This window comes from Dermacentor andersoni, chromosome 5 (assembly GCF_023375885.2).
Source record: "Dermacentor andersoni chromosome 5, qqDerAnde1_hic_scaffold, whole genome shotgun sequence".
In the NCBI taxonomy this organism is placed as follows: domain Eukaryota; kingdom Metazoa; phylum Arthropoda; class Arachnida; order Ixodida; family Ixodidae; genus Dermacentor; species Dermacentor andersoni.
In genome coordinates, this window is record NC_092818.1 from 43,905,640 (window position 1) to 43,929,718 (window position 24,079).

Here is a 24,079-nt window from a genome sequence, read left to right on the forward strand (position 1 = left end):
TCCAACTACCCCGGTCATGTACTAATTGTGGCCATGTTGTCCCTGCAAACGTCTTAATGTCATCCGCCCACCTAACTTTCTGCCGCCCCCTGCTACGCTTCCCTTCCCTTGGAATCCAGTCCGTAACTCTTAGTGACCATCGGTTATCTTCCCTCCTCATTACATGTCCGGCCCATGCCCATTTCTTTTTCTTGATTTCAACTAAGATGTCGTTTACCCGCGTTTGTTGCCTCACCCAATCTGCTCTTTTCTTATCCCTTAACGTTACACCTATCATTCTTCTTTCCATAGCTCGTTGCGTCGTCCTCAGTTTCAGCAGAACCCTTTTCGTAAGCCTCCAGGTTTCTGCCCCATATGTGAGTACTGGTAACACAAAGCTGTTGTACATTTTCCTTTTGAGGGATAGTGGCAACCTGCTGTTCATGATTTGAGAATGCCTGCCAAACGCACCCCAACCCATTCTTATTCTTCTGGTTATTTCAGTCTCATGATCCGGATCCGTGGTCACTACCTGCCCTAAGTAGATGTATTCCCTTACCACTTCCAGTGCTTCGCTACCTATCGTAAACTGCTGTTCTCTTCCGAGACTGTTAAACAATACTTTAGTTTTCTGCAGATTAATTTTCAGACCCACCCTTCTGCTTTGCCTCTCCAGGTCAGTGAGCATGCATTGCAATTGGTCTCCTGAGTTACTAAGCAAGGCAATATCATCAGCGAATCGCAAGTTGTTAAGGTATTCTCCATCAACTTTTATCCCCAATTCTTCCCACTCCAGGCCTCTGAATACCTCCTGTAAACATGCTGTGAATAGCATTGGAGATATCGTATCTCCCTGTCTGACGCCTTTCTTTATAGGGATTTTGTTGCTTTCTTTGTGGAGGACTACGGTGGCTGTGGAGCCGCTATAGATATCTTCCAGTATTTTTACATATGGCTCATCTACACCCTGATTCCGTAATGCCTCCATGACTCCTGAGGTTTCGACTGAATCAAACGCTTTCTCGTAATCAATGAAAGCTATATATAAGGGTTGGTTATATTCTGCAAATTTCTCTATCACTTGATTGATAGTGTGAATATGGTCTATTGTTGAGTAGCCTTTACGGAATCCTGCCTGGTCCTTTGGTTGACAGAAGTCTAAGGTGTTCCTGATTCTATTTGCGATTACCTTAGTAAATACTTTGTAGGCAACGGACAGTAAGCTGATCGGTCTATAATTTTTCAAGTCTTTGGCGTCCCCTTTCTTATGGATTAGGATTATGTTAGCGTTCTTCCAAGATTCCGGTACGCTCGAGGTTATGAGGCATTGCGTATACAGGGTGGCCAGTTTCTCTAGAACAATCTGACCACCATCCTTCAACAAATCTGCTGTTACCTGATCCTCCCCAGCTGCCTTCCCCCTGTGCATAGCTCCTAAGGCTTTCTTTACTTCTTCTGGCGTTACCTGTGGGATTTCGAATTCCTCTAGGCTATTCTCTCTTCCACTATCGTCGTGGGTGCCACTGGTACTGTATAAATCTCTATAGAACTCCTCAGCCACTTGAACTATCTCATCCATATTAGTAACGATATTGCCGGCTTTGTCTCTTAACGCACACATCTGATTCTTGCCTATTCCTAGTTTCTTCTTGACTGTTTTTAGGCTTCCTCCGTTCCTGAGAGCCTGTTCAATTCTATCCATATTATAGTTCCTGATGTCCGCTGTCTTACGCTTGTTGATTAACTTAGAAAGTTCTGCCAGTTCTATTCTAGCTGTAGGATTAGAGGCTTTCATACATTGGAGTTTCTTGATCAGATCTTTCGTCTCCTGCGATAGCTTACTGGTTTCTTGTCTAACGGCGTTACCGCCGACTTCTATTGCGCACTCCTTAATGATGCCCATGAGATTGTCGTTCATTGCTTCAACACTAAGGTCCTCTTCCTGAGTTAAAGCCGAATACCTGTTCTGTAGTTTGTTCCGGAATTCCTCTAGTTTCCCTCTTACCGCTAACTCATTGATTGGCTTCTTGTGTACCAGTTTCTTTCGTTCCCTCCTCAAGTCTAGGCTAATTCGAGTTCTTACCATCCTGTGGTCACTGCAGCGTACCTTGCCGAGCACGTCTACATCTTGAATGATGCCAGGGTTCGCGCAGAGTATGAAGTCGATTTCATTTCTAGTCTCACCATTCGGGCTCCTCCACGTCCACTTTCGACTAACCCGCTTGCGGAAAAAGGTATTCATTATCCGCATATTATTCTGTTCTGCAAACTCTACTAATAATTCTCCTCTGCTATTCCTAGACCCTATGCCATATTCCCCCACTGACTTGTCTCCAGCCTGCTTCTTGCCTACCCTGGCATTGAAGTCGCCCATCAGTATAGTGTATTTTGTTTTGACTTTACCCATCGCCGATTCTACGCCTTCATAAAAGCTTTCGACTTCCTGGTCATCATGACTAGATGTAGGAGCGTAGACCTGTACAACCTTCATTTTGTACCTCTTATTAAGTTTCACAACAAGACATGCCACCCTCTCGTTAATGTTATAGAATTCCTGTATGTTACCAGCTATTTCCTTATTAATCAGGAATCCGACTCCTAGTTCTCGTCTCTCCGCTAAGCCCCGGTAACACAGTACATGCCCGCTTTTTAGCACTGTATATGCTTCTTTTGTCCTCCTAACCTCACTGAGCCCTATTATATCCCATTTACTACCTTCTAATTCCTCCAATAACACTGCTAGACTCGCCTCACTAGATAGCGTTCTAACGTTAAACGTTGCCAGGTTCAGATTCCAATGGCAGCCTGTCCGGAGCCAGGTATTCTTAGCACCCTCTGCAGCGGGCTCCCTGTAACGTCGCTGAAAAATTTAACACTTCGAATGGTTTCTTCAATGCCTTCGTAGTCAATACAACATACCGCCATATCATCGGCATATGCGAGCAGTTTTACCTCTGAAGATTGTAAACGAAAACCACGGATAGAATTATTTTCAATAATTGACAAACATAATGTTTCAATATATATACAAAACAAAAGTGGACTGATGGGACAGCCTTGACGCACGGAACGCTGCACTTTAATGGGGGCCCCCAATTCTTGGTAATAATTAGTCTGGTAGAGCAGTTCCGATACGCCAGAGCTGCACTATCCGTGATGACGGATCCGACATTAATGTTTTCCAACACTGCAAACAAAATAGCATGCGCTACGCAATCAAATGCCTTCTCCAGATCCAATTGAAGTATGGCCACACACGCTTCAAGGGAGTCACAACATTCAAGAACTGAGCGCATCTTGTGAACATTCGTCGCAATAGTGCGACCCTTAATTCCACACGTTTGGTGTGGGCCGACTATGTCTTTAACAACCGACTGAAGTCTAGCTGCTAAGACTTTCATTAGTATATTATAGTCTACATTTGTGAGTGCTATTGGTCTGTACGATGTTACACTTTTCAACTTATCTACATCCTCTGTCTTCGGAATCAACACCGTGTGTGATTGACCGAAAGATGGCGGTAACGCCTTACCATCGTATGCTTCGTTGAAAATTGCTACAAGTACTGCTGACAATTTCTTTTTAAACCGCTTGTACCACAGAGCGCAAAGCCCATCAGGGCCCGGTGACTTGCCAGGATTCAAACTGTCAATTGCGCGTTCCACTTCAAAAACAGTTATCGGCGTTTCTAATGCAACTTTTCTTTCTTCAGTCAGTTGTGGCATTCTTTTCAAGAAGTTCGTCTTAAACCGTTCTAGGTCCACCTGCCTAAATGCGAACAGATTTTCGTAGTGTTCAAAAAACGCACATGCGATACTATCATTATCTGTAACTTCGTTACCACCCACCTCGATCACGTCAATATGATTACGTCGAGCGTGCGATTTTTCCAGTCCGAGCGCCCTTTTTGTGGGTGCCTCCCCTATCGCAAAGGATTCGGCTCGAGCACGAACTATCGCTCCGCGACAGCGTTCCTCATCATGCAGTTCAAGTTTCTGCTTAATATTCCGTATGTCGCTTTTGTATGCTCTCGGTTCTTGGCACTCCAGTTCTGTCAGCTTTTCCAAGATTATTCGCAGTTCCTTATCTTTCTTTTTTGTTTCATGCATTATTGCGACGGAACGATCGATGGCTTTCATTTCAATGCACTGTTTAAACACTTCCCATCGATCTTTTAGTTCACCCTCGCCTCTCATTAGAATTTTTTTGATGCAGTCCGATACATATTCTCCGAAACTTTCGTCAGTAGTTAAGTTTGAATTCATTTTCCACAGCTCCCAAGAGAAGCTGCCGCCTTTTTTCTTCCTTCCTAAGCCACATTTAACCAGACAATGATCAGTGAAGGAAATAGGATATACACTGTAACTATTACACATTGGTATTGCTTGAAGCGACAAGTAAGTACGATCTAAACGCGCATGGCTGTTTCCTTGAAAGTGCGTGAAACGCACATTTCGCGTCCCTATCATACATTCCGCCACATCCGCTAATTCGCATTCAGTAATTATCTCGTTCAAGACATCCCTACTTTTATCGCTCCTTAAATCTCTATTAGACCGATCTCGGGCATTGAGAACACAAAATAAAATCACCTAACAGCACCATCTGCTTTTCAGAAGATATATACTCTTTTAGCATGGAAAAAAACAAAGCCCGTTCCTCCAACGCATTTGGGGCATAAATACATACCACCCGCCATTCAATTCCATGCAAAGCAAAATCACAGAAACCTAATCTGCCAGTTGGACATGAATAAAAACCTTGCACCGTTATACCGGGTAATTTTCTAACAAACAGCACGCAGCCCGCCGACGTCCCTAAGGCGTGGCTCACTACCGCATAGTACCGTGGCGTAAACCGCTGCACCATGCTGCGGGTCTCTTCATCACCATCTACTTTTGTCTCTTGCACGGCTAACACGTCAAGGTCATAGTCCACCAGCAGCCTACACACTTGGCTCTGCTTTCGCTTGGCGGCCAGACCTCGAACGTTTAGCGTGGCCAATCTAAGCGACGGGTTGGGAGCCATGATTATAGGTCTAGTGAAAGGTTTTGGCCCGGAGCATGGTGTTTACCTTTAGCGCCTAGCACACAGCTAGACGCCCCCGGAGCCGCCCGGTGGACCGGTACCACTGGAGAGCGGTGGCTGCTTCTTCTCGGACTTGTCTGCGATAGCGGTGTTCGGTCGTGGCTTGTAGCTGCTGCGCCTGCCCGTTGGCGTCTTCGAAGGCGGCCCGTCTTCCCCACTTCCTTGGTTCACTGCGCTGCTGTCTGCAGCCTTCTCAAGAGGCCGTTTGACCGAGGCTCCGACATTGCTGCTCATAGGGTGGTTCTGCGCCGACTGGTCCTCAGCTGTCTTCACTTGCTCGCTAGCTTCCGTTAGGCTGCTCTTGCTTTCTTCCTTGGTCTCTTCTGCTGGCGTTTTTGCCACACCTTCCGTAGAGTTTTCCTTGTCCGGTGGTGTCCCCGCGCCCGCATCAGGTGCAAGCACACCGCCTACAGCACATGGAGTTGCCTGGTCTCCTGCCCCTTTCGCCGCGTCTTCGGCCTCGGCCGCGTCCATTACCAGCCTTGCTGTGTCATTGCCTTCGGCTGGCCCAGTCATAGAGGCGTATGTACGTACGCACTGGTCCTCGGCGTGTCCAAACCGACGGCATTGCGAGCACCGGGGAACCTTGCAGTCTTGTCGTACATGACCAGTGCCTTGACAGCGCAAGCACTGCATTGGCCTGCCAGGAACGACGACTAGGGCCAACTCACCGGCGACCCTAATTTGGTGCGGGAGATCTTCCACCTTCACGCCGCTGTTGAGCTTGAGCAAGACGGACCGGGTAGTCGTCCCCTTGTCGTTGATACCCTGAACGCGCCATCGCTCTCGGGGGACTTGTACGGCTTTACCGAAAGCCGCCAATGCCGTTCTTACATCTTCATCGGCCACACCATGTATTAACCAATGGAGACGCAGCCGCACCTGCTGATCCTGAGGGTCGACCACGATGCAGCGCCGCCCCTTTACCTTCAGCTCCTTGACTTTCAGCATCCTTTTCGTGGCGTCCGCGGTGTTCATAGTCACTGCCCAGACGTGGTTAATCTGGTAGGCCCCGAGGGCAAGCACTTCCGGCAGCAATCCTGTTGGGCCAAGAGCGTCCCGGAAATCTTCTACTTTGTAGGGTCTAGCTCGCACGTCACCGTGCAAAAACACGGTGTTTAGCACGACGCGCCCCTTTGGCAGTGGAGGCAAAATAATCTGATAGCCTGCGTCGTCATCGCTGTTCCACCTGTTTCCGCGGCCAACAAAGGCCGCTGTCGCCGCTCCACTGGAGCTCATGATTCGCCGTCCGTCACGTTCGGTGGCCGGAAGTAGAATGATCACGGCAAAGCGAGGGACGGGAGGGAACCAATCCCAGAGCTTTGTCACCCGTAATAGCGGTTGCGTGAAAATCTACTTTTCGATGACCGCACACATCTGTGTCCTTTACGCTTGAGCATCAAGAAAATAAAAAAAAAATATATTGCCGTGACCAGGATTCGAACCTGGGTTATTGCGGCCACAACGCAAGGTACTAACCACTATACGATCACGGCAAAGCGAGTTTTTTTTCTTCTTTATTACCGTTTTTACACACAACGCACGTACAAGAAAGGTAACACGTTTGCTCTCAGCAGTAGAACATTCCACGCGTTAGAGTTAAAAACAGAAAGAGGTAGTTGTACTTTGGTAAAAACACCGGCTGCATATTGGGTAAAGCAGCTTGGTTAGGGGAACCGAACTGTGGCTAATTTGTCTAATATGGGTAGCCACGCTGGTGGCTCCCCTTTGGCCTTATGTATGTCACGTAGGTGCAGGATGTTTTCCCCGAAATATTCCTGAGCAGAACGAGGTGGAGAGCTTCATGCCTTACATCCATTCTTGTCTTCCAGACACTGTGCATGCAGAGCAACATTATTGTGTCGCACGGCACGTCTCCCGTGTTTTCAAAAGGCAGAAAGCGAATACCGAATGGTGTCAGAGGGAATTCTTTTTTGATGGTTCTTTGTAGGATGTCCCACAAGAACACTGAGTCCCAACAATCTAGAAATATATGGTCTATAGTTTCCCGTTTATGGCATATACCGCAATCGATACTCCATGGTACAAACAGAGCCTTCTCTCTTAGCCATGGTTTTACGGGAAGCGTGCCACTGTGCACAAGAAAGAAGAAAGATTTGGTAGTCGGCCTGATAGACATTCTTTTTACACGTTTCAAGACATTGCGTTCAGGCCCTAGAGTGTATGTTGAGCGGTATATAGGCACGGGGCACAAAATATCCACGAGGTCTTTATACAATTTCTTCCGGCCGACAGCAGACAAATATTCAAGTGAGAAATGGGCTTTGAGCAAACGAAAAGCGCTTACCACTTCGCGCGTATATCCTTTCACCACTACTTGTGGTGTTCCACATGATGTAACAATGAACTCAGATAAGGCATTGTGTAGTTGGACGTGTATAACAGTTTGTAGAAATGCATTCCTTTGGTCGCGTAGGAAAATAAACCTTGAGACTACTTGTCTTAAAAACAAATTACACAAACCAAGGCCTCCGTTATTCACGGAATGAAATAAGTTTAGCCTGCTTGTACGTTCCCATCCCGATCCCCAAACAAACATTGCGAATATCCTGTGCAATTTTTGGACACACATCCTAGACATACATAATACTTGCAACATATAGAACACTTTAGCCACGAGGAATGAGTTACACACAGTTGCACGCGCAAACATTGAGAGGTTCCTTCCTACCCAGTTTCTTGTTTGCTCGTTTGCCCGCTCAGTTTCTGCTGACCACTGCTCGGTCGTGTCGCGGTAATGTTCGAGTGGTACGCCGAGGTAAGTAGCAGTTGTCTCGCTGAAATTTATAGTGTCAAAAATTTCTGGCGTAGATTCCCATTCGCCATGCCAAAAACCTAAGCATTTTTGCCAGCTTATTGCACTTCCTGTAAGGCTGCAGAAAGTTCTTGCGGTATACATAGCTTCCTGAATGCTTTCCTTGTCAGTGCAGAATACTGCGATATCGTCAGCATAGGATAAGACCTTTATTTCACGTGATAAGAGCCGGAAACCGCGTATCTTTTTATTCATCATTATATTTAAGCACAGCGGTTCGAGGTAAATTGCAAATAGCAATGAACTGGCAGGGCATCCCTGTTTTACACCAGAGTATGCTGTGATGCTTTCGGTTAATTTTTTATTAATAATTAGTTTTGAAGAACAGCCAGTGTAGGCCATTTTTACTCCATCATATATGATGTTACCTACGTTGATGTGTTCTAAGAGGGAGAAAAGAATGCTGTGGGTTACCTTATCGAAAGCTATTTCTAAGTCGAGTTGAATCATGGCTACCCGTCCGTGCATTAGGTCACATAGTTCCAATATACTTCTGGTCACATGAATATTCGTGAGTATGGTTCTCCCTTTGATTCCACAAGTTTGATGTTCACCGACCAAGTTTGTAATCACCGACTGAAGTCGCTTAGCTATAACTTTCATAAAACCTTATAATCCGTGTTAGTTAGACTTATGGGTCGGTATGCTTCGGGTGACAGTAATTTTACAGGGTCTTTGGTCTTTGGTAGTAGTACGACGTGGCTTCTTTTAAATGACGGAGGCATCATTTTGGATTCATAAGCTTCTTCTATAACTCTGAGGAGCATTTTTGCCATTTGATGCTTAAAGAATTTATAAAAAGCGGCGCCAAGCACGTCGGGCCCCGGAGCTTTCCCTGTAGGCAAGTCATCTATCGCATTTTCCAGTTCACTAACACTTATTGGTCTTTGAAGTTGTGTTTTTACTTCATCTTCTAATCGTGGCATTAATTTCAGAAAATGGGTGTCAAAGCCCTCTCGCACATTCGCCCCGCAGCCTAGCAAGTTTCTGAAACGTTGCACTAGCGCTCGTTCGATAACCTTTTGGTCTGTGGAAAGCGCACCTTGGCAGCGCAGCTCTGTTATTGCGTTTCTCGTAGCGTAGCTTCTTTCGTCGCTTAACGCTCGCTTGGTAGGTGTTTCGCCCATCCAGAGCCGCTCGGCACGCGACCTTATCATCGCACCTTGATATTTTTCCGAATCAATAATTTCAAGTTGCCTTTTGACTTCTTTAACTTTGTTTGCAAGCAGACGGGGAACAGTGCTTTCCGCATTTAAGAGATAGTCTAGAGTACGCTGCAACTCGGTTTCTTTCTGTCTTGCCTTGTAGCGCACGACACTAGCTCTTTCGATAGCGCTCATCTTAACTTCACACTTAAAGTGCTCCCACAACTCGACAGGGCTGATGAAGTCGTTCTCCTGCATTTCTTTAATTTTTGCCGTTATTACTTCGATAAAGATTTCGTCTTGCAGGAGGCTATCATTGAATTTCCAGAGGTCCCAATTAAAGGTGCTCGTTTTACGCTTTGTGCCTATTGTAACAGTCACTAAGCTATGATCGCTAAAGCTTACATGCTTAACGGCATATGTTGTGCAAAAAGATAAGAGGCTTGCTGTCAGATATACTCGGTCAAGTCGGGCGTGGCTTGTGCCTTGGAAATGCGTGAACTGAACTCGCTTTTCTCGCAGTACATCGCCTATATCAATTAGGTCGTATTCCTGAACGATTGCGCTAAGTTGCAATGCGCTCTTATCATGTATCGGTAGGTTCTTGGCGTTGTCTTCAGCCATGCATACGCAATTGAAGTCCCCTAATAGTAACACATTTCTTTCGCATTTCAAGAAGGTTTCGATGTATCGGAAAAAATCTAAACGCTCACTAGCTTTGTTTGGTGCATAAATGCAAATAATTCGCCATAGTGCCTCTTTAACATAAAAATCGCAAAGTACTAAGCGGCCACTTTCAGAAGCGATGACAGACTGCTCTACAATTCCGACGGAGTTACGCAAGAAAATTGCGCACCCCCCTGATTTACCCACGGCGTGGCACACAGAGATTATATCTTGACCGAAAGATTTCCACCATCACATCAGTTTGTTCCTCGCTTTCAATTTTTGTTTCCTGGATAGCTAGAATGTCGATATCACTTTCTAATAACAGGCGGCTCAGTTGTAGTTGCCGCTTTCGGGCTCCGAAGCCGCGTACGTTTAGTGTTGCAACACGAAGGGCTATTCCAGGATTAACGGCCATTGTAAGTGAAGTTTACACAAACCGACACAGGATGCTGTTCAGATGAGTGGAAACTTACAACGCTAGACCAGTGACCACTGCTGTCTTTGCTGCACCCGATGCAGCCCGTCGCTTAGTTGAGTTGCCATCCGTGATTGTCCATTGTAGATGTAAGTCTTTCACCGGTCCCGCAACGAAGTGATTAGCCGAACCATGCTCCCGCTAATGCGGGGGCATGGACGGCACTGGTTTCCTGTCTGGTGGCACGGTAGGTTTTGGCTTGAAGCTAGACCTACGGGTGGACGCTGTTTTGGAGGGAGGTTCTTCTGCACACTTTGAGTCAGAGCGCTGGTCGTCGCTGCTCGCTTTTTCTCGCGGGCGCTTAGTGACTGCCGTAGCCGGCATTCCCATAGTGACGTCGGTGCACGTTTCTTCCTTCTTGCCTTCCCGTGTTTCGCTGGGCCCAGGCTCTTTGACAGTAATTACGCTTACGGCATCGTTTGCAGGTGTAAGCTTTTGCGGTAGTTCTTCAATGGCACTCTGAAGTTTCTGCGCTTCGTCTACATCGGGGGGCGTGGCCTCAGGCGTCTTGTCCTCGCTGGGATGTGTTTCGCTTGCTGCTGCTGTCTCTTCGGCGTCGACCTGATTCATCAGGTGTTCGTCTAATATGTCGCTGCGACCCGGCCCAGTGACGTTCGCGTAGCTACGCACGCACTGGGTCTCTTCGTGGCCGTAGCGGTGACACAGCCCACAGCGCGGCACGCGACATTCGCGACGTATATGGCCAGTACAATGACACCGCAGGCAAAGCGGAGGCCTTCCTGGCACGATGACTAGAGCATGATCCTCCCCTACTCGCACCTGGTGCGGCAGGTCTTCGACTGACATCCCTGCCTTCAAATGCAACTACACTAGGCGTGTATGTGACCCCTTGTCGTTGCAACCGGTAACACGCCATTTTTCTCTGGAGATTTCGGTCACAGTTCTGAATGGTGCCAGGGCTGCTTTGACGTCTTCATCGGGCGTGGTGTGGAGAAGCCAGTACAACTTCATTCTCACATCTTGGTTGCAGGGGTCTATCACAGTACAACGGTGGTCTTTCACGCTAAAAGCGTTGGTAGACAAAAGCTTCTTCTTGCCTTGAACGTCATTGAAGGTGATGGCCCAGACGTGGTTCATTTGGTGGGCCCCGAGGGCAACAACTTCCGACATGAGCTGGTGGCGGACTAGTGCATCGCGAAAATGCTCGACGCGATAAGGCCTTGCCTTCAAGTCACCGTGTAAGAACACAGTAGTAAGTACAGTAGTTCCTGATGGCAGATGTGGCAAAACAAGTTGATAATCCTGTTGGGTCGTTTCCGAAAACCTGATTCCGCGGCTCGAACGGGCCGCAACAGCCGCTCCTGCGGAGCTCGACATTCCACGACCGTACCGGACGGAAGCCGGAAGTAGAATCGATCACGGCAAAGCGAGGGACGGGAGGGAACCAATCCCAGAGCTTTGTCACCCGTAATAGCGGTTGCGCGAAAATCTACTTTTCGATGACCGCACACATCTGTGTCCTTTACGCTTGAGCATCAAGAAAATAAAAAAAATATATTGCCGTGACCAGGATTCGAACCTGGGTTATTGCGGCCACAACGCAAGGTACTAACCACTATACGATCACGGTAAAGCGAGGGACGGGAGAGAACCAATCCCAGAGCTTTGTCACCCGTAATAGCGGTTGCGCGAAAATCTACTTTTCGATGACCGCACAGATCTGTGTCCTTTACGCTTGAGCATCAAGAAAATAAAAAAAAATATATTGCCGTGACCAGGATTCGAACCTGGGTTATTGCGGCCACAACGCAAGGTACTAACCACTATACGATCACGGCAAAGCGAGGGACGGGAGGGAACCAATCCCAGAGCTTTGTCACCCGCAATAGCGGTTGCGCGAAAATCTACTTTTCGCTGACCGCACACATCTGTGTCCTTTACGCTTGAGCATCAAGAAAATAAAAAAAATATATTGCCGTGACCAGGATTCGAACCTGGGTTATTGCGGCCACAACGCAAGGTACTAACCACTATACGATCACGGCAAAGCGAGGACGGGAGAGAACCAATCCCAGAGCTTTGTCACCCGTAATAGCGGTTGCGCGAAAATCTACTTTTCGATGACCGCACACATCTGTGTCCTTTACGCTTGAGCATCAAGAAAATAAAAAAAATATATTGCCGTGACCAGGATTCGAACCTGGGTTATTGCGGCCACAACGCAAGGTACTAACCACTATACGATCACGGCAAAGCGAGGGACGGGAGGGAACCAATCCCAGAGCTTTGTCACCCGTAATAGCGGTTGCGCGAAAATCTACTTTTCGATGACCGCACAGATCTGTGTCCTTTACGCTTGAGCATCAAGAAAATAAAAAAAAATATATTGCCGTGACCAGGATTCGAACCTCGGTTATTGCGGCCACAACGCAAGGTACTAACCACTATACGATCACGGCAAAGCGAGGGACGGGAGGGAACCAATCCCAGAGCTTTGTCACCCGCAATAGCGGTTGCGCGAAAATCTACTTTTCGCTGACCGCACACATCTGTGTCCTTTACGCTTGAGCATCAAGAAAATAAAAAAAATATATTGCCGTGACCAGGATTCGAACCTGGGTTATTGCGGCCACAACGCAAGGTACAAACCACTATACGATCACGGCAAAGCGAGGGACGGGAGGGAACCAATCCCAGAGCTTTGTCACCCGTAATAGCGGTTGCGCGAAAATCTACTTTTCGATGACCGTACACATCTGTGTCCTTTACGCTTGAGCATCAAGAAAATAAAAAAAATATATTGCCGTGACCAGGATTCGAACCTGGGTTATTGCGGCCACAACGCAAGGTACTAACCCCTATACGATCACGGCAAAGCGAGGGACGGGAGAGAACCAATCCCAGAGCTTTGTCACCCGTAATAGCGGTTGCGCGAAAATCTACTTTTCGATGACCGCACACATCTGTGTCCTTTACGCTTGAGCATCAAGAAAATAAAAAAAATATATTGCCGTGACCAGGATTCGAACCTGGGTTATTGCGGCCACAACGCAAGGTACTAACCACTATACGATCACGGCAAAGCGAGGGACGGGAGGGAACCAATCCCAGAGCTTTGTCACCCGTAATAGCGGTTGCGCGAAAATCTACTTTTCGATGACCGTACACATCTGTGTCCTTTACGCTTGAGCATCAAGAAAATAAAAAAAATATATTGCCGTGACCAGGATTCGAACCTGGGTTATTGCGGCCACAACGCAAGGTACTAACCACTATACGATCACGGCAAAGCGAGGGACGGGAGAGAACCAATCCCAGAGCTTTGTCACCCGTAATAGCAGTTGCGCGAAAATCTACTTTTCGATGACCGCACAGATCTGTGTCCTTTACGCTTGAGCATCAAGAAAATAAAAAAAAATATATTGCCGTGACCAGGATTCGAACCTGGGTTATTGCGGCCACAACGCAAGGTACTAACCACTATACGATCACGGCAAAGCGAGGGACGGGAGGGAACCAATCCCAGAGCTTTGTCACCCGCAATAGCGGTTGCGCGAAAATCGACTTTTCGCTGACCGCACACATCTGTGTCCTTTACGCTTGAGCATCAAGAAAATAAAAAAAATATATTGCCGTGACCAGGATTCGAACCTGGGTTATTGCGGCCACAACGCAAGGTACTAACCACTATACGATCACGGCAAAGCGAGGGACGAGAGGGAACCAATCCCAGAGCTTTGTCACCCGTAATAGCGGTTGCGCGAAAATCTACTTTTCGATGACCGTACACATCTGTGTCCTTTACGCTTGAGCATCAAGAAAATAAAAAAAATATATTGCCGTGACCAGGATTCGAACCTGGGTTATTGCGGCCACAACGCAAGGTACTAACCACTATACGATCACGGCAAAGCTTTTTTTTTTTTTTTTTTTCTTTATTGCCGTCTTGGACGTGTAATACAAAGTAACATATGGTAAAACACTTCAGCCACACTTGGGCTGAGGCGAGTGGTGCTAAAAACTTTTCATTTGTGACAAATCATCAAACAGTGATATCCACTCTGGTGGATCAGTCTGAGCCCTGAAACATTCGCGAAGATAAACTACACTTTCGATGAAGTTTTCACGTGTGGATCTTGTATTTATGTCTGCATGTCGCACCTGCATTCGCGTTTTCCACAAACTGTGGAGGCCAAGAAGCATAATTAAATCGTAGGGCACTTCTTCACTTTCAACTGATAAGTACCGGATGCCGTAAGGACTTAAAGGGAGTTCCTTTTTAATCGTCCTCTGAAGGACATCCCAATAAAAAATTGGATCCCAACATTCTAGGAAAACATGTTCCACTGTCTCGGGCTTCCTGCATAACAAGCAGTTTGTTGTCCATGGCACGAAAAAACCTTTATCATGCAGCCAGGTTTTAACAGGCAGCGTACCGGAATGCAGCTTAAAAAAAAAGGTTTTGACCACAGGTCTAACGGGCATGTTCTTAACTCTTTTTAAAATATCTTGCCCTGGGCCTCCAAAGTGTGGTGTCCGATAAATGGGTACCGGCAACATCACGTCAACCAACGCTTTGTACAGCTTTTTCTTATTGACATTACATAGGTATTCAGGGCTGAAACGTACTTCCAGCATCTTGCACGAAAGAACAACCTCGCGCAAGTATCCTGTCACAGCACCACACATGTTATCACAGGAGACTACCCTTCCAGGGAGCAGTCTCTGTAGGCGCACTTGCATAACAGATCTTAGAAAGGGATCACTTTGATCACGCAAAAACATAAATCGCGAGACCACTTGACGCAAAAAAAGATGCGCCAGGCCAAGGCCTCCGCTTTTAACGGAAACAAACAGGTTAGTTCGGCTAGTTCTTTCCCAGGTGGACGCCCAAATAAAAACAGCAAAAACACGATGCATTTTTTGAATAGCTGTTCGGGTCGCACACAGCACATTCATGACATACCAGAGCTTCGAAATCAAAAAGACATTACAGATAGAGGCACGGGAAAACATTGATAGCTGTCTTCCTTGCCACGCGACCGCTTTCTCTTTCATTCTCGAAGTTTCTTCTTTCCAGTACGAGCTGGGATCCCGATAACAATCCAGAGGTACTCCTAGATACCGCGTTGGCAAGGTGGACCATCGAAGCCGAGAAAAACAACCCGGTGTTACGTCCCATTCGCCATGCCAAAAACCGGAACTTTTCCCCCAATTGATCTGACTTCCAGTCTGAGCGCAGAATTTTTCAATCACAATTGTCGCTTCACAGATGCTCTGTCTATCAGCGCAAAAAACCGCTATATCGTCAGCATACGCGAGTACTTTCACGTGTGATGACTGCAGTCTGTAACCTGAAATTCGGTCAGAGTTGATAATTGCCAGGCATAGCGGCTCTAAATACACTGCAAAAAGCAAGGGGGAAAGCGGGCATCCCTGTCTTACTGAAGAACGTACAGCAAGTCTGTCAGTGAGATCGCCATTAACTATAATGCGGGTCGTACAGTTCTTGTAGGCCATTTTTACGCCCTCTACTATAATGTCGCCTAGTTTGGAGTGTTGCAGGATGGAAAAAAAGGATTTCGTGGGAGACGCGGTCAAAGGCTTTCGCCAAGTCGAGCTGCATCATTGCTATCTGACCGCCAACTGCATCGACACACTCTAATACGTTGCGTGCGACATGTATATTTGTAGCGATGCTACGGCCTTTAATTCCACACGTCTGTTGAGACCCTACCAATTTCGTGATCACAGACTGCAGTCTTTTTGCTAGAACCTTCATAAATACTTTGTAGTCGACGTTGGTGAGACTAATCGGTCGATATGACCCCACCAACAGTCGTTCTTCCGGATCATCAGTCTTGGGAATGAGAACGATGTGAGACGTGTTGAAAGACAATGGAACCTGTTTGCGTTCATAAGCCTCAGTTATCACATGGAGCATGCACTGTGCAACAGGAAGCTTAAAGGTTTTATAAAAGGCCGCACTTAGCCCATCTGGTCCAGGAGCTTTCCCAGATGGTAGGTCGTCTATTGCTTTTTCTATCTCCTGTAAAGTTATAGGCAGTTCAAGACGTTCCTTAATTTCATCATCTAGTCTTGGCACCAGCCTCAAGAAGTCTACATGGAAGCCTTCTATGGTCTCGAGCTTATTGCTAAGAAGTTCTGTGAAATGTTCGGCTATAGCACACTGAATGTCTCTCGCATCTTCCGAAGTCCGGCCGTCAAATCGGATGCTCCTAATTTCTTTCTGGCAAGCGTATCTTTTCTCGTCTGATAGCGCTCGTTTTGTCGGCCTTTCGCCAGCCCACAATTTTTCAGACCTTGCACGTATGACGGCGGCCCCATACCTGTCCGCGTCGATTCTTTCGAGCTGGCATTTCACTTCCCGTATTTCTTTCGTGAAAGTTCCCGGCGCGCTATTTTCCATGCTCAGCATCCATTCAAGTTGCCCGTTCATTTCTTTTTCTTTTTCTTTCTCTTTATAGCGAGCCACGCTGCTCTTTTCTATTGCTTTCATTTTTACCCACTCTTTGAACCCCTCCCATTCAGTTGCAAAACTAGCTGGCTGCGCGTCTAGCAGTTTGTCTAGCTTGGTCTTTATTTGTATAATGAACCCTTCATCCTCCAAAAGCTTTGTGTTCAATTTCCATAAGTGCCAGTTAAAGCGCAATTTCCTGCCCTTCATTCCTAAAGTCATGCTCACGAGGCAATGATCACTGAAAGGCACAGGTTTAACGTCATAACTTGAGCATAGCGGCATAAGATCGACAGATACATACATTCTGTCTAGTCTCGCATGGCTCTCCCGCTGAAAGTGCGTGTATTGTGGGTGGGTCCCAGTGGAAAACACATTGCCAACATCCTCGAGACCATACTCATGCACAAAAGTATTCAAAACTTCAGAGCTCTTGTCTCTGAGTGGCCTAAACTTCACTCTGTCAGCTGCGGCGCACACACAGTTGAAGTCTCCTAGTACAAGCAAAAGCTTGTCGCCATTCAACCATGGCTCAAGTGATTCAAAGAAAATTTTACGCTCGCTTTCTACATTAGGAGCATATACACAAACAATTCGCCACCAAAAATTCGAAAATGTGAAATCAGCAATCAAAAGGCGACCACTTGGGCATGCAAATACAGACTCTACGTTCACTCTTAACGTCTTACGTATGAATACAAGGCACCCACCCGACGTCCCAACAGAATGACAAACGCACACATGAAAGTTTGCTTGAAAGGAAGACACCATGCGGTCAGTGTGCTCTTGGCTCTCTATTTTCGACTCTTGTAAAGCAATTATGTCGATATCGTTATCCAGAAGAAGGCGATTAAGCTGGTATTGTCGCCTTCTTGCTCCCAGACCTCTGACGTTCAAAGTCGCAACTCGAAGTGGAGCAATAAGATTAAAAGCCATGTCTTAGAAGAAGAAACGCCTCTATCCGCATGGTGCCTACCTTCATGGTTGACGTAGCCTTCCTCACGACTGCCAGGACCTCTTGACACCGGTCGACCAACACAACCGGCGCTGACACCAACCAGGACACTGTGTTACTACGGAGGCTGTTTCCCCGCCTTCCGCGGGTCGGCCGGAAGGTTCGGCCGCGGTTTTAAAGACGAGCGTCTCACTCCCCCTGCCTTCGGCGGAGGCTCATCGCCGCTACCGCCTGGCTGCAGCTTGACGTCCCCGCTTTCTTCATGCGGACGTTTTCCAGCAATGGTGCTCGCCGCTTCCTGGTTCGTCTCCATGGTATCAATGCCGGGGGTCTCCACGCTGCTTTCGTTAGCGTCCGCGGCTTTCGCCGCCTCCTTTGCCTTGTCATCGTCGTCCTGTTCAGGCTTATGCTGCGCCTGTACACTACCATCTGTTGCGCCGGAGGGCCCCGCCTTCTGCTTCACCAGAGTCGTGAACGATGGCTGAGTATGGCGCTGTGGTTGTCCACCCACACGGGCTGCTTCCTCAGCATCCGTCTCGTCCATCAGCATCTCGGACGCGTCCTCGCTGGTTCCCGGGCCTGTAATGCTCGCGTAAGTGCGAGTACACTGGTCTTCTTCGTGCCCGAAGCGTCGGCAGATTCCGCAACGCGGGACTCGACATTCCTTGCGGATGTGGCCCGTACCGCGACACCGAAGGCACAGCGGGGGTCTGCCTGGTACCACGACAAGCGCCAACTCACCGCCAACGCTCAGCTGGTGTGGCAAGTCATCCAACTTCACGCCCGCTTTCAACTTGAGGGTGACAAGCCGGGTGGTTGATCCCTTCTCTGTCATACCTTGTACACGCCAGTGCTCCCGGGCTACTTCGGTAACTTTTCCATAGGGCGCAAAGGCGACACGCACGTCCTCATCAGGCACATTGTGTAGAAGCCAGTGGAGCTTCAGTCGAACGTCCTGGTTCGCCGGGTCAATCACCAGGCAGCGCCGGTTTTTTACACGCAGCTCCCCGATGCTCGAGATCTTCTTCACCGCGTCCGCGTCCTTGAAAGTGATAGCCCAGACATGGCTCATGCGATACGCCCCCAGGGCGATAACATCCGGAAGAAGCGAATGCGGTGCCAATGCGTCACGGAAATCTTCAATCCGGTACGGTCGCGCCGTGATATCAGCGTGCAAAAAAACTGTATTTAAAACATAACGACCTGTTGGCAGACCTGGCAGAACAACTTGGTAGGTGCCCTCCTGTTCCATCGTCCTGTTTCCGCGGCCAGAAAAGGCCGCTGAAGCCGCTCCAACGGAGCCCGTCATCATGCGTCCGTCACGCTCGGTGGCCGGAAGCAGAATCCACGATCACGGCAAAGCGAGGACGGGAGAGAACCAATCCCAGAGCTTTGTCACCCGTAATAGCGGTTGCGCGAAAATCTACTTTTCGATGACCGCACACATCTGTGTCCTTTACGCTTGAGCATCAAGAAAATAAAAAAAATATATTGCCGTGACCAGGATTCGAACCTGGGTTATTGCGGCCACAACGCAAGGTACTAACCACTATACGATCACGGCAAAGCGAGGGACGGGAGGGAACGAATCCCAGAGCTTTGTCACCCGTAATAGCGGTTGCGCGAAAATCTACTTTTCGATGACCGCAGACATCTGTGTCCTTTACGCTTGAGCATCAAGAAAATAAAAAAAATATATTGCCGTGACCAGGATTCGAACCTGGGTTATTGCGGCCACAACGCAAGGTACTAGCAACTATACGATCACGGCAAAGCGAGGGACGGGAGGGAACGAATCCCAGAGCTTTGTCACCCGTAATAGCGGTTGCGCGAAAATCTACTTTTCGATGACCGCAGACATCTGTGTCCTTTACGCTTGAGCATCAAGAAAATAAAAAAAATATATTGCCGTGACCAGGATTCGAACCTGGGTTATTGCGGCCACAACGCAAGGTACTAGCAACTATACGATCACGGCAAAGCGAGGGACGGGAGGGAACCAATCCCAGAGCTTTGTCACCCGTAATAGTGGTTGCGCGAAAATCTACTTTTCGGTGACCGCACACATCTGTGTCCTTTGCGCTTGAGCATCAAGAAAATAAAAAAAATATATTGCCGTGACCAGGATTCGAACCTGGGTTACTGCGGCCACAACGCAAGGTACTAACCACTATACGATCACGGCAAAGCGAGGGACTTTTTTTTTTCTTTATTTCCAGTTTTGAGAACTGTACATATAGGATATACAAAGCACGAATTCAATCTCTGAATTCAACACATGCAGTGATGTCAAAAAGAAGAACCGCTGCGCATTCAAATGTGGAGCTTAGTTAAAAAAGCTTGATCATCACTAGCTGATCAAGGATAGGTAGCCAGTGTGGTGGCTCTGTTTGGGTTTTTAAGACTTCGCGCACATAAATAATATCGTCAATGAAATAGTCCCTGGCTGGTCTTGGATTCAGCTCCTCATTTCTTGCAGCCATCCTAGTCTTCCACACGCTGTGCATACAGAGGAGCATCACCATATCACACGGCACGCCCTCTATGTCAGTCACCGGCAAGAACTTAATACCAAAAGTGGTCAACGGCAAATCCTTCTTAATTGTTCGCTGGATAATGTCCCACAGAAATACTGAATCCCAGCAGTCTAGGAATATGTGCTCTATTGTTTCAGGCTTTTGGCAAATGTTGCAGTTAACGCCCCAAGGAAGGAAGAATCCTTTCTCTTGGAGCCACGGCTTGACAGGGAGCGTACCAGTGTGCAGACAAAAGAAAAATGATTTAGTGGTCGCCTTCACAGGCATCTTTTTCACCCGGTTCAATACGTCCTTCTCGCGTCCTAAGCTATACAGAGCTCGGTACACAGGCACTGGGCACATAATATCTAATAAGTCTTTATACAATCGTTTTCGTTTTGCAGTATGCAAGTAATCTGCGGAAAAATGTGCACTGAGGAGGCGATAAGCATTCACCACCTCTGACCAGAAGCCTTTGATCGCTTCCTTAGGTCCAGCATGTGACGTCACAATGTAATCGGGCAACGCATCACACAATCGCCATTGAATTACGGATCGCAAAAAAACATCTCTTTGGTCTCGTAAAAAGCAAAATCTTGAAACTACCTGCTTTAGGAATAAATGAGATAGGCCCAAGCCTCCTTTGCGCATGGGATGGAACAAATTTAAACGAGTTGTGCGCTCCCATGACGATCCCCATATATAAACAGCGAAAATTCGGTGCAATTTCTGCACGCATACTCTGGACAAACATAAAACTTGCAGTAGGTAGAACACCTTTGCTACCAGAAACAAATTACACACTGTTGCACGTCCGAACATAGACAGGTTGTGACCACCCCACTTCACCGTCTGTGCTTTGACTCGTTTTATTTCACCTACCCAATGCGTTTTTGCATCGCGGTAGTATTCCAATGGGACTCCTAGATATCGAGAGGGATTCTGGATGAATTTGATATTTTTCACATAAGCAGGCGTACTTTCCCATTCTCCGTGCCAAAAACCGATGCTTTTCTGCCAGCTTATGGCACTACCAGTAAGATTACAAAACATTTTTGCATCTTTGACTGCCTCAACAATGCTGTCTTGATCGCCACAAAAAATTGCAATGTCATCAGCATATGACAGGATTTTAACTTCGTGCATATGCAGTCGGAATCCATTGATCTTCTCGTTCTGCAACACTTTTAAACAGAATGGCTCTAGAAATATGGCGAAAAGCAAGGGCGAGGCCGGGCATCCCTGACGTACACTCGACCGAACCGGTATACTCGCACTCAGCTTGTTGTTAATTATGAGCCTTGCACTGCAGTCCGCGTATGCCATTCGCACCCCTTCTTGAATAATTTTTTCAATGCTGATGTGTTCGAGCAGAGCAAACAATATGCTGTGAGCAACCTTATCGAAGGCTTTCTCTAGGTCTAACTGTACCATGGCCACGTGTCCGAGGGTTACGTCACAGCACTCGAGAACGCTTCTCGCTGTGTGGATGTAGGTTAATATCGTTCTCCCCTTAACACCACATGTCTGATGTGGGCCAACCACAGAAGAAATAACTGACTGAAGCCTTTTGGCCAGGACCTTCATGTACACCTTATAATCAACGTTCGTGAGACTAATTGGTCGATATGCTTCCACCGACTGCAACTTGGCAGGCTCATCAGTCTTTGGTATCAGGACGACATGGCTGGAACTGAAAGATGGAGGCAGGCGTTTAACTTCGTGCGCTTCAGTTATGATGTTGTAGAGTATTTCCGCCATTTGACGCTTGAAAAAACTTGTACAAGCTAGGCCCTAGGCCATCGGGCCCCGGAGCCTTTGTCTTACTAAGCTCATCGATTGCTCGTTCTAACTCTTCAATAATTATAGGTTTCTCGAGTTCCGTCTTTACTTCGTCCTGCAGTACTGGCACGAGGGGCAAAAGATGTGTCTTGAACTCCTCAGTTATTTCTACTTTATTGTTAAACAAGTTAGAATAGCTTTCTTCGAATGCGCTTCGAATGGTTTCTTGATCACGTGAAAGAACGCCGCGATAGCAAATTTCTTTGATTTGTTTTTTTGTCGCATATCTCTTTTCGTCTCCGAGGGCCCCGTTTCGTCGGGGCTTCATCTAACCAGATGCGCTCGGGGCGTGATCTTATCACCGCTGCCTCGTATCTTTCAGTCTGAATGGCTTCCAGCTGCTCTTTTTTTTTCTTTGATTTCAGTCGTAAAATGCCCAGGGACTGCGCTTTCAACATCTACAAGATACTTCAGCATACTGTTTAGTTCTATTTCTCGCTGTTTAGCCTGACGGCTTAAAACACATGCCCTTTGAATTGCCAAACTTTTCACCTCGCTTTTAAATTGATCCCACGCATAGAACCATTTTTTACGTTCTCTCGCACGCAATTTTTTAATTTTTTCCGTTACTTCGTCCACGAATCTTTCGTCCTGTAGCAACTTTTCATTGAGATTCCACAGCTGCCAATTAAAACGGTACTCCTTCACTTTTGAACCAATTGTGAACATCACTAAACTGTGGTCACTAAAGGTGACATGTTTAACCGTGTATTGATTACAAGTCGGTACCAGTTCCGCGGACACATACGCCCTGTCGAGCCTTGCGTGACTCCGCCCTTGAAAATGAGTGAACATTACTTGGTGTTCACGTAGTACATCACCCGTATCAACAAGGTCATACTCTTGAACGGTGGATCGGAGCATTTCTGCACTCTTGTGGTTCATGAACACATCTTTAGAGGTGTCCTCGGGCAAATATACACAATTAAAATCACGTAATAAAAGAATTCTTCTATCACAATTTATGAAGGTGGCCATATATTCAAAAAACACTTTTCGCTCGCTTGCTTTGTTCGGGGCGTAAATACAGATAATTCTACAGTCTACTTCATTGCAAGATAGGTCACACATAACTAATCGGCCATTATCGAGCGCTACTACAGTCTCCTCAATAATACCGACAGTGTTACGCAGAAAAATAACACATCCTCCAGACTTCCCATTAGCATGACTAACACAAACATTGTAATTTGATTTAAACATTTCAACCATTCTATCCGTCTGTTCCTCACCTTCAATTTTTGTCTCCTGAACTGCAAGAATATCAATGTCATGGTCAACTAACAGCCTTTTAAGCTGAGCTTGCCGCTTTCTCGTCGACAGGCCACGCACATTGAGTGTCCCTATTTTTAAGCCATGTTTAGAAAGCTGAGGGACAGACGGACTACTTGGCGCCTGATGCAAGTTTACTGGTAACGGACTTACAGCCCTGGACTGGACGACATCGTTAAATGGCTCCACCACACTGGTCGAAGCCCTCGCGTCTTCCTTGTCGGCACACATCATGGAAACTGCCACGTACACGTCCACCCTCAGTTCATTCGTTCTTTACTACAAACCAGCGGGTCCCCTATGGGAGCGGCACTGCTGGCGGTGTCCTCTTGTCCGGTGGCACGTTCGGTTTGGGCTTCAGCGAAAGCCGCCGAGAGGTGGTAGTCTTGGCAGGCGGTCCTTCAGCTGCATTCCGGTCTTCTCCTTTTCCAGCCTTTCCAACGCTTTCATCTCTTGGTCATTTTGAGACAGCGGTTGAGTGGCCGCTATTCACCGCCTCTGCGCTGCCCCCGACGATTCCAGGGCTGTCGTCCATGGTCTCCTCAGCGGTTCCGAGCACAGCTTCGCCTTCTTTGCTGCTTTCTGTCGCTTGCTTCGGTGCCATCTTGTCTTCTTTGCTGGCTTCCTCCTGCTGCTCTTTGTCATGGTTCGTAGCGGCTAGCGCCTCGTCAGAGTTAGGCTGGACACCGCCCTCCGCTGCTGTGTCCTCTGCGTCGGCTTGGTCCATTAAGTGTTCGTTTATCTCGTCGCTCTTGGCAAATCCTGTCACGTTCGCGTAACTTCGCACGCACTGGGTATCTTCGTGGCCGAAGCGACGACAGATCCCGCAACGTGGAACGCGGCACTCGCGCCGTATATGACCG

At 47.4% G+C, this 24,079-nt stretch overlaps 1 protein-coding gene and 13 non-coding genes across 14 annotated transcripts; all 14 read right to left on the reverse strand.

Annotated features, from left to right (window-relative positions):
* Positions 1-6,491: 6,491 nt before the first annotated feature.
* TRNAH-GUG (transfer RNA histidin (anticodon GUG)) lies at positions 6,492-6,563 on the reverse strand. The gene has a single exon. It is a non-coding gene; the product is annotated as a tRNA-His (tRNA).
* Positions 6,564-11,017: 4,454 nt separating this feature from the next.
* Positions 11,018-19,283, reverse strand: LOC126520241 (uncharacterized). The gene is made up of 2 exons (XM_072288311.1): positions 17,815-19,283; positions 11,018-11,421 (listed from the first exon to the last, which is right to left on the reverse strand). Exons 1-2 carry the CDS (start codon positions 18,896-18,898, stop codon positions 11,018-11,020), a joined length of 1,488 nt encoding a protein of 495 aa, XP_072144412.1. The 5' UTR covers positions 18,899-19,283.
* TRNAH-GUG (transfer RNA histidin (anticodon GUG)) lies at positions 11,920-11,991 on the reverse strand. The gene has a single exon. It is a non-coding gene; the product is annotated as a tRNA-His (tRNA).
* TRNAH-GUG (transfer RNA histidin (anticodon GUG)) lies at positions 12,127-12,198 on the reverse strand. Its single transcript has one exon. It is a non-coding gene; the product is annotated as a tRNA-His (tRNA).
* Positions 12,333-12,404, reverse strand: TRNAH-GUG (transfer RNA histidin (anticodon GUG)). The gene has a single exon. It is a non-coding gene; the product is annotated as a tRNA-His (tRNA).
* TRNAH-GUG (transfer RNA histidin (anticodon GUG)) lies at positions 12,748-12,819 on the reverse strand. Its single transcript has one exon. It is a non-coding gene; the product is annotated as a tRNA-His (tRNA).
* TRNAH-GUG (transfer RNA histidin (anticodon GUG)) lies at positions 12,955-13,026 on the reverse strand. Its single transcript has one exon. It is a non-coding gene; the product is annotated as a tRNA-His (tRNA).
* Positions 13,162-13,233, reverse strand: TRNAH-GUG (transfer RNA histidin (anticodon GUG)). Its single transcript has one exon. It is a non-coding gene; the product is annotated as a tRNA-His (tRNA).
* TRNAH-GUG (transfer RNA histidin (anticodon GUG)) lies at positions 13,369-13,440 on the reverse strand. The gene has a single exon. It is a non-coding gene; the product is annotated as a tRNA-His (tRNA).
* Positions 13,577-13,648, reverse strand: TRNAH-GUG (transfer RNA histidin (anticodon GUG)). Its single transcript has one exon. It is a non-coding gene; the product is annotated as a tRNA-His (tRNA).
* TRNAH-GUG (transfer RNA histidin (anticodon GUG)) lies at positions 13,784-13,855 on the reverse strand. The gene has a single exon. It is a non-coding gene; the product is annotated as a tRNA-His (tRNA).
* Positions 13,991-14,062, reverse strand: TRNAH-GUG (transfer RNA histidin (anticodon GUG)). The gene has a single exon. It is a non-coding gene; the product is annotated as a tRNA-His (tRNA).
* TRNAH-GUG (transfer RNA histidin (anticodon GUG)) lies at positions 19,079-19,150 on the reverse strand. The gene has a single exon. It is a non-coding gene; the product is annotated as a tRNA-His (tRNA).
* Positions 19,284-19,699: 416 nt separating the features above from the next.
* TRNAH-GUG (transfer RNA histidin (anticodon GUG)) lies at positions 19,700-19,771 on the reverse strand. Its single transcript has one exon. It is a non-coding gene; the product is annotated as a tRNA-His (tRNA).
* Positions 19,772-24,079: the final 4,308 nt, after the last annotated feature.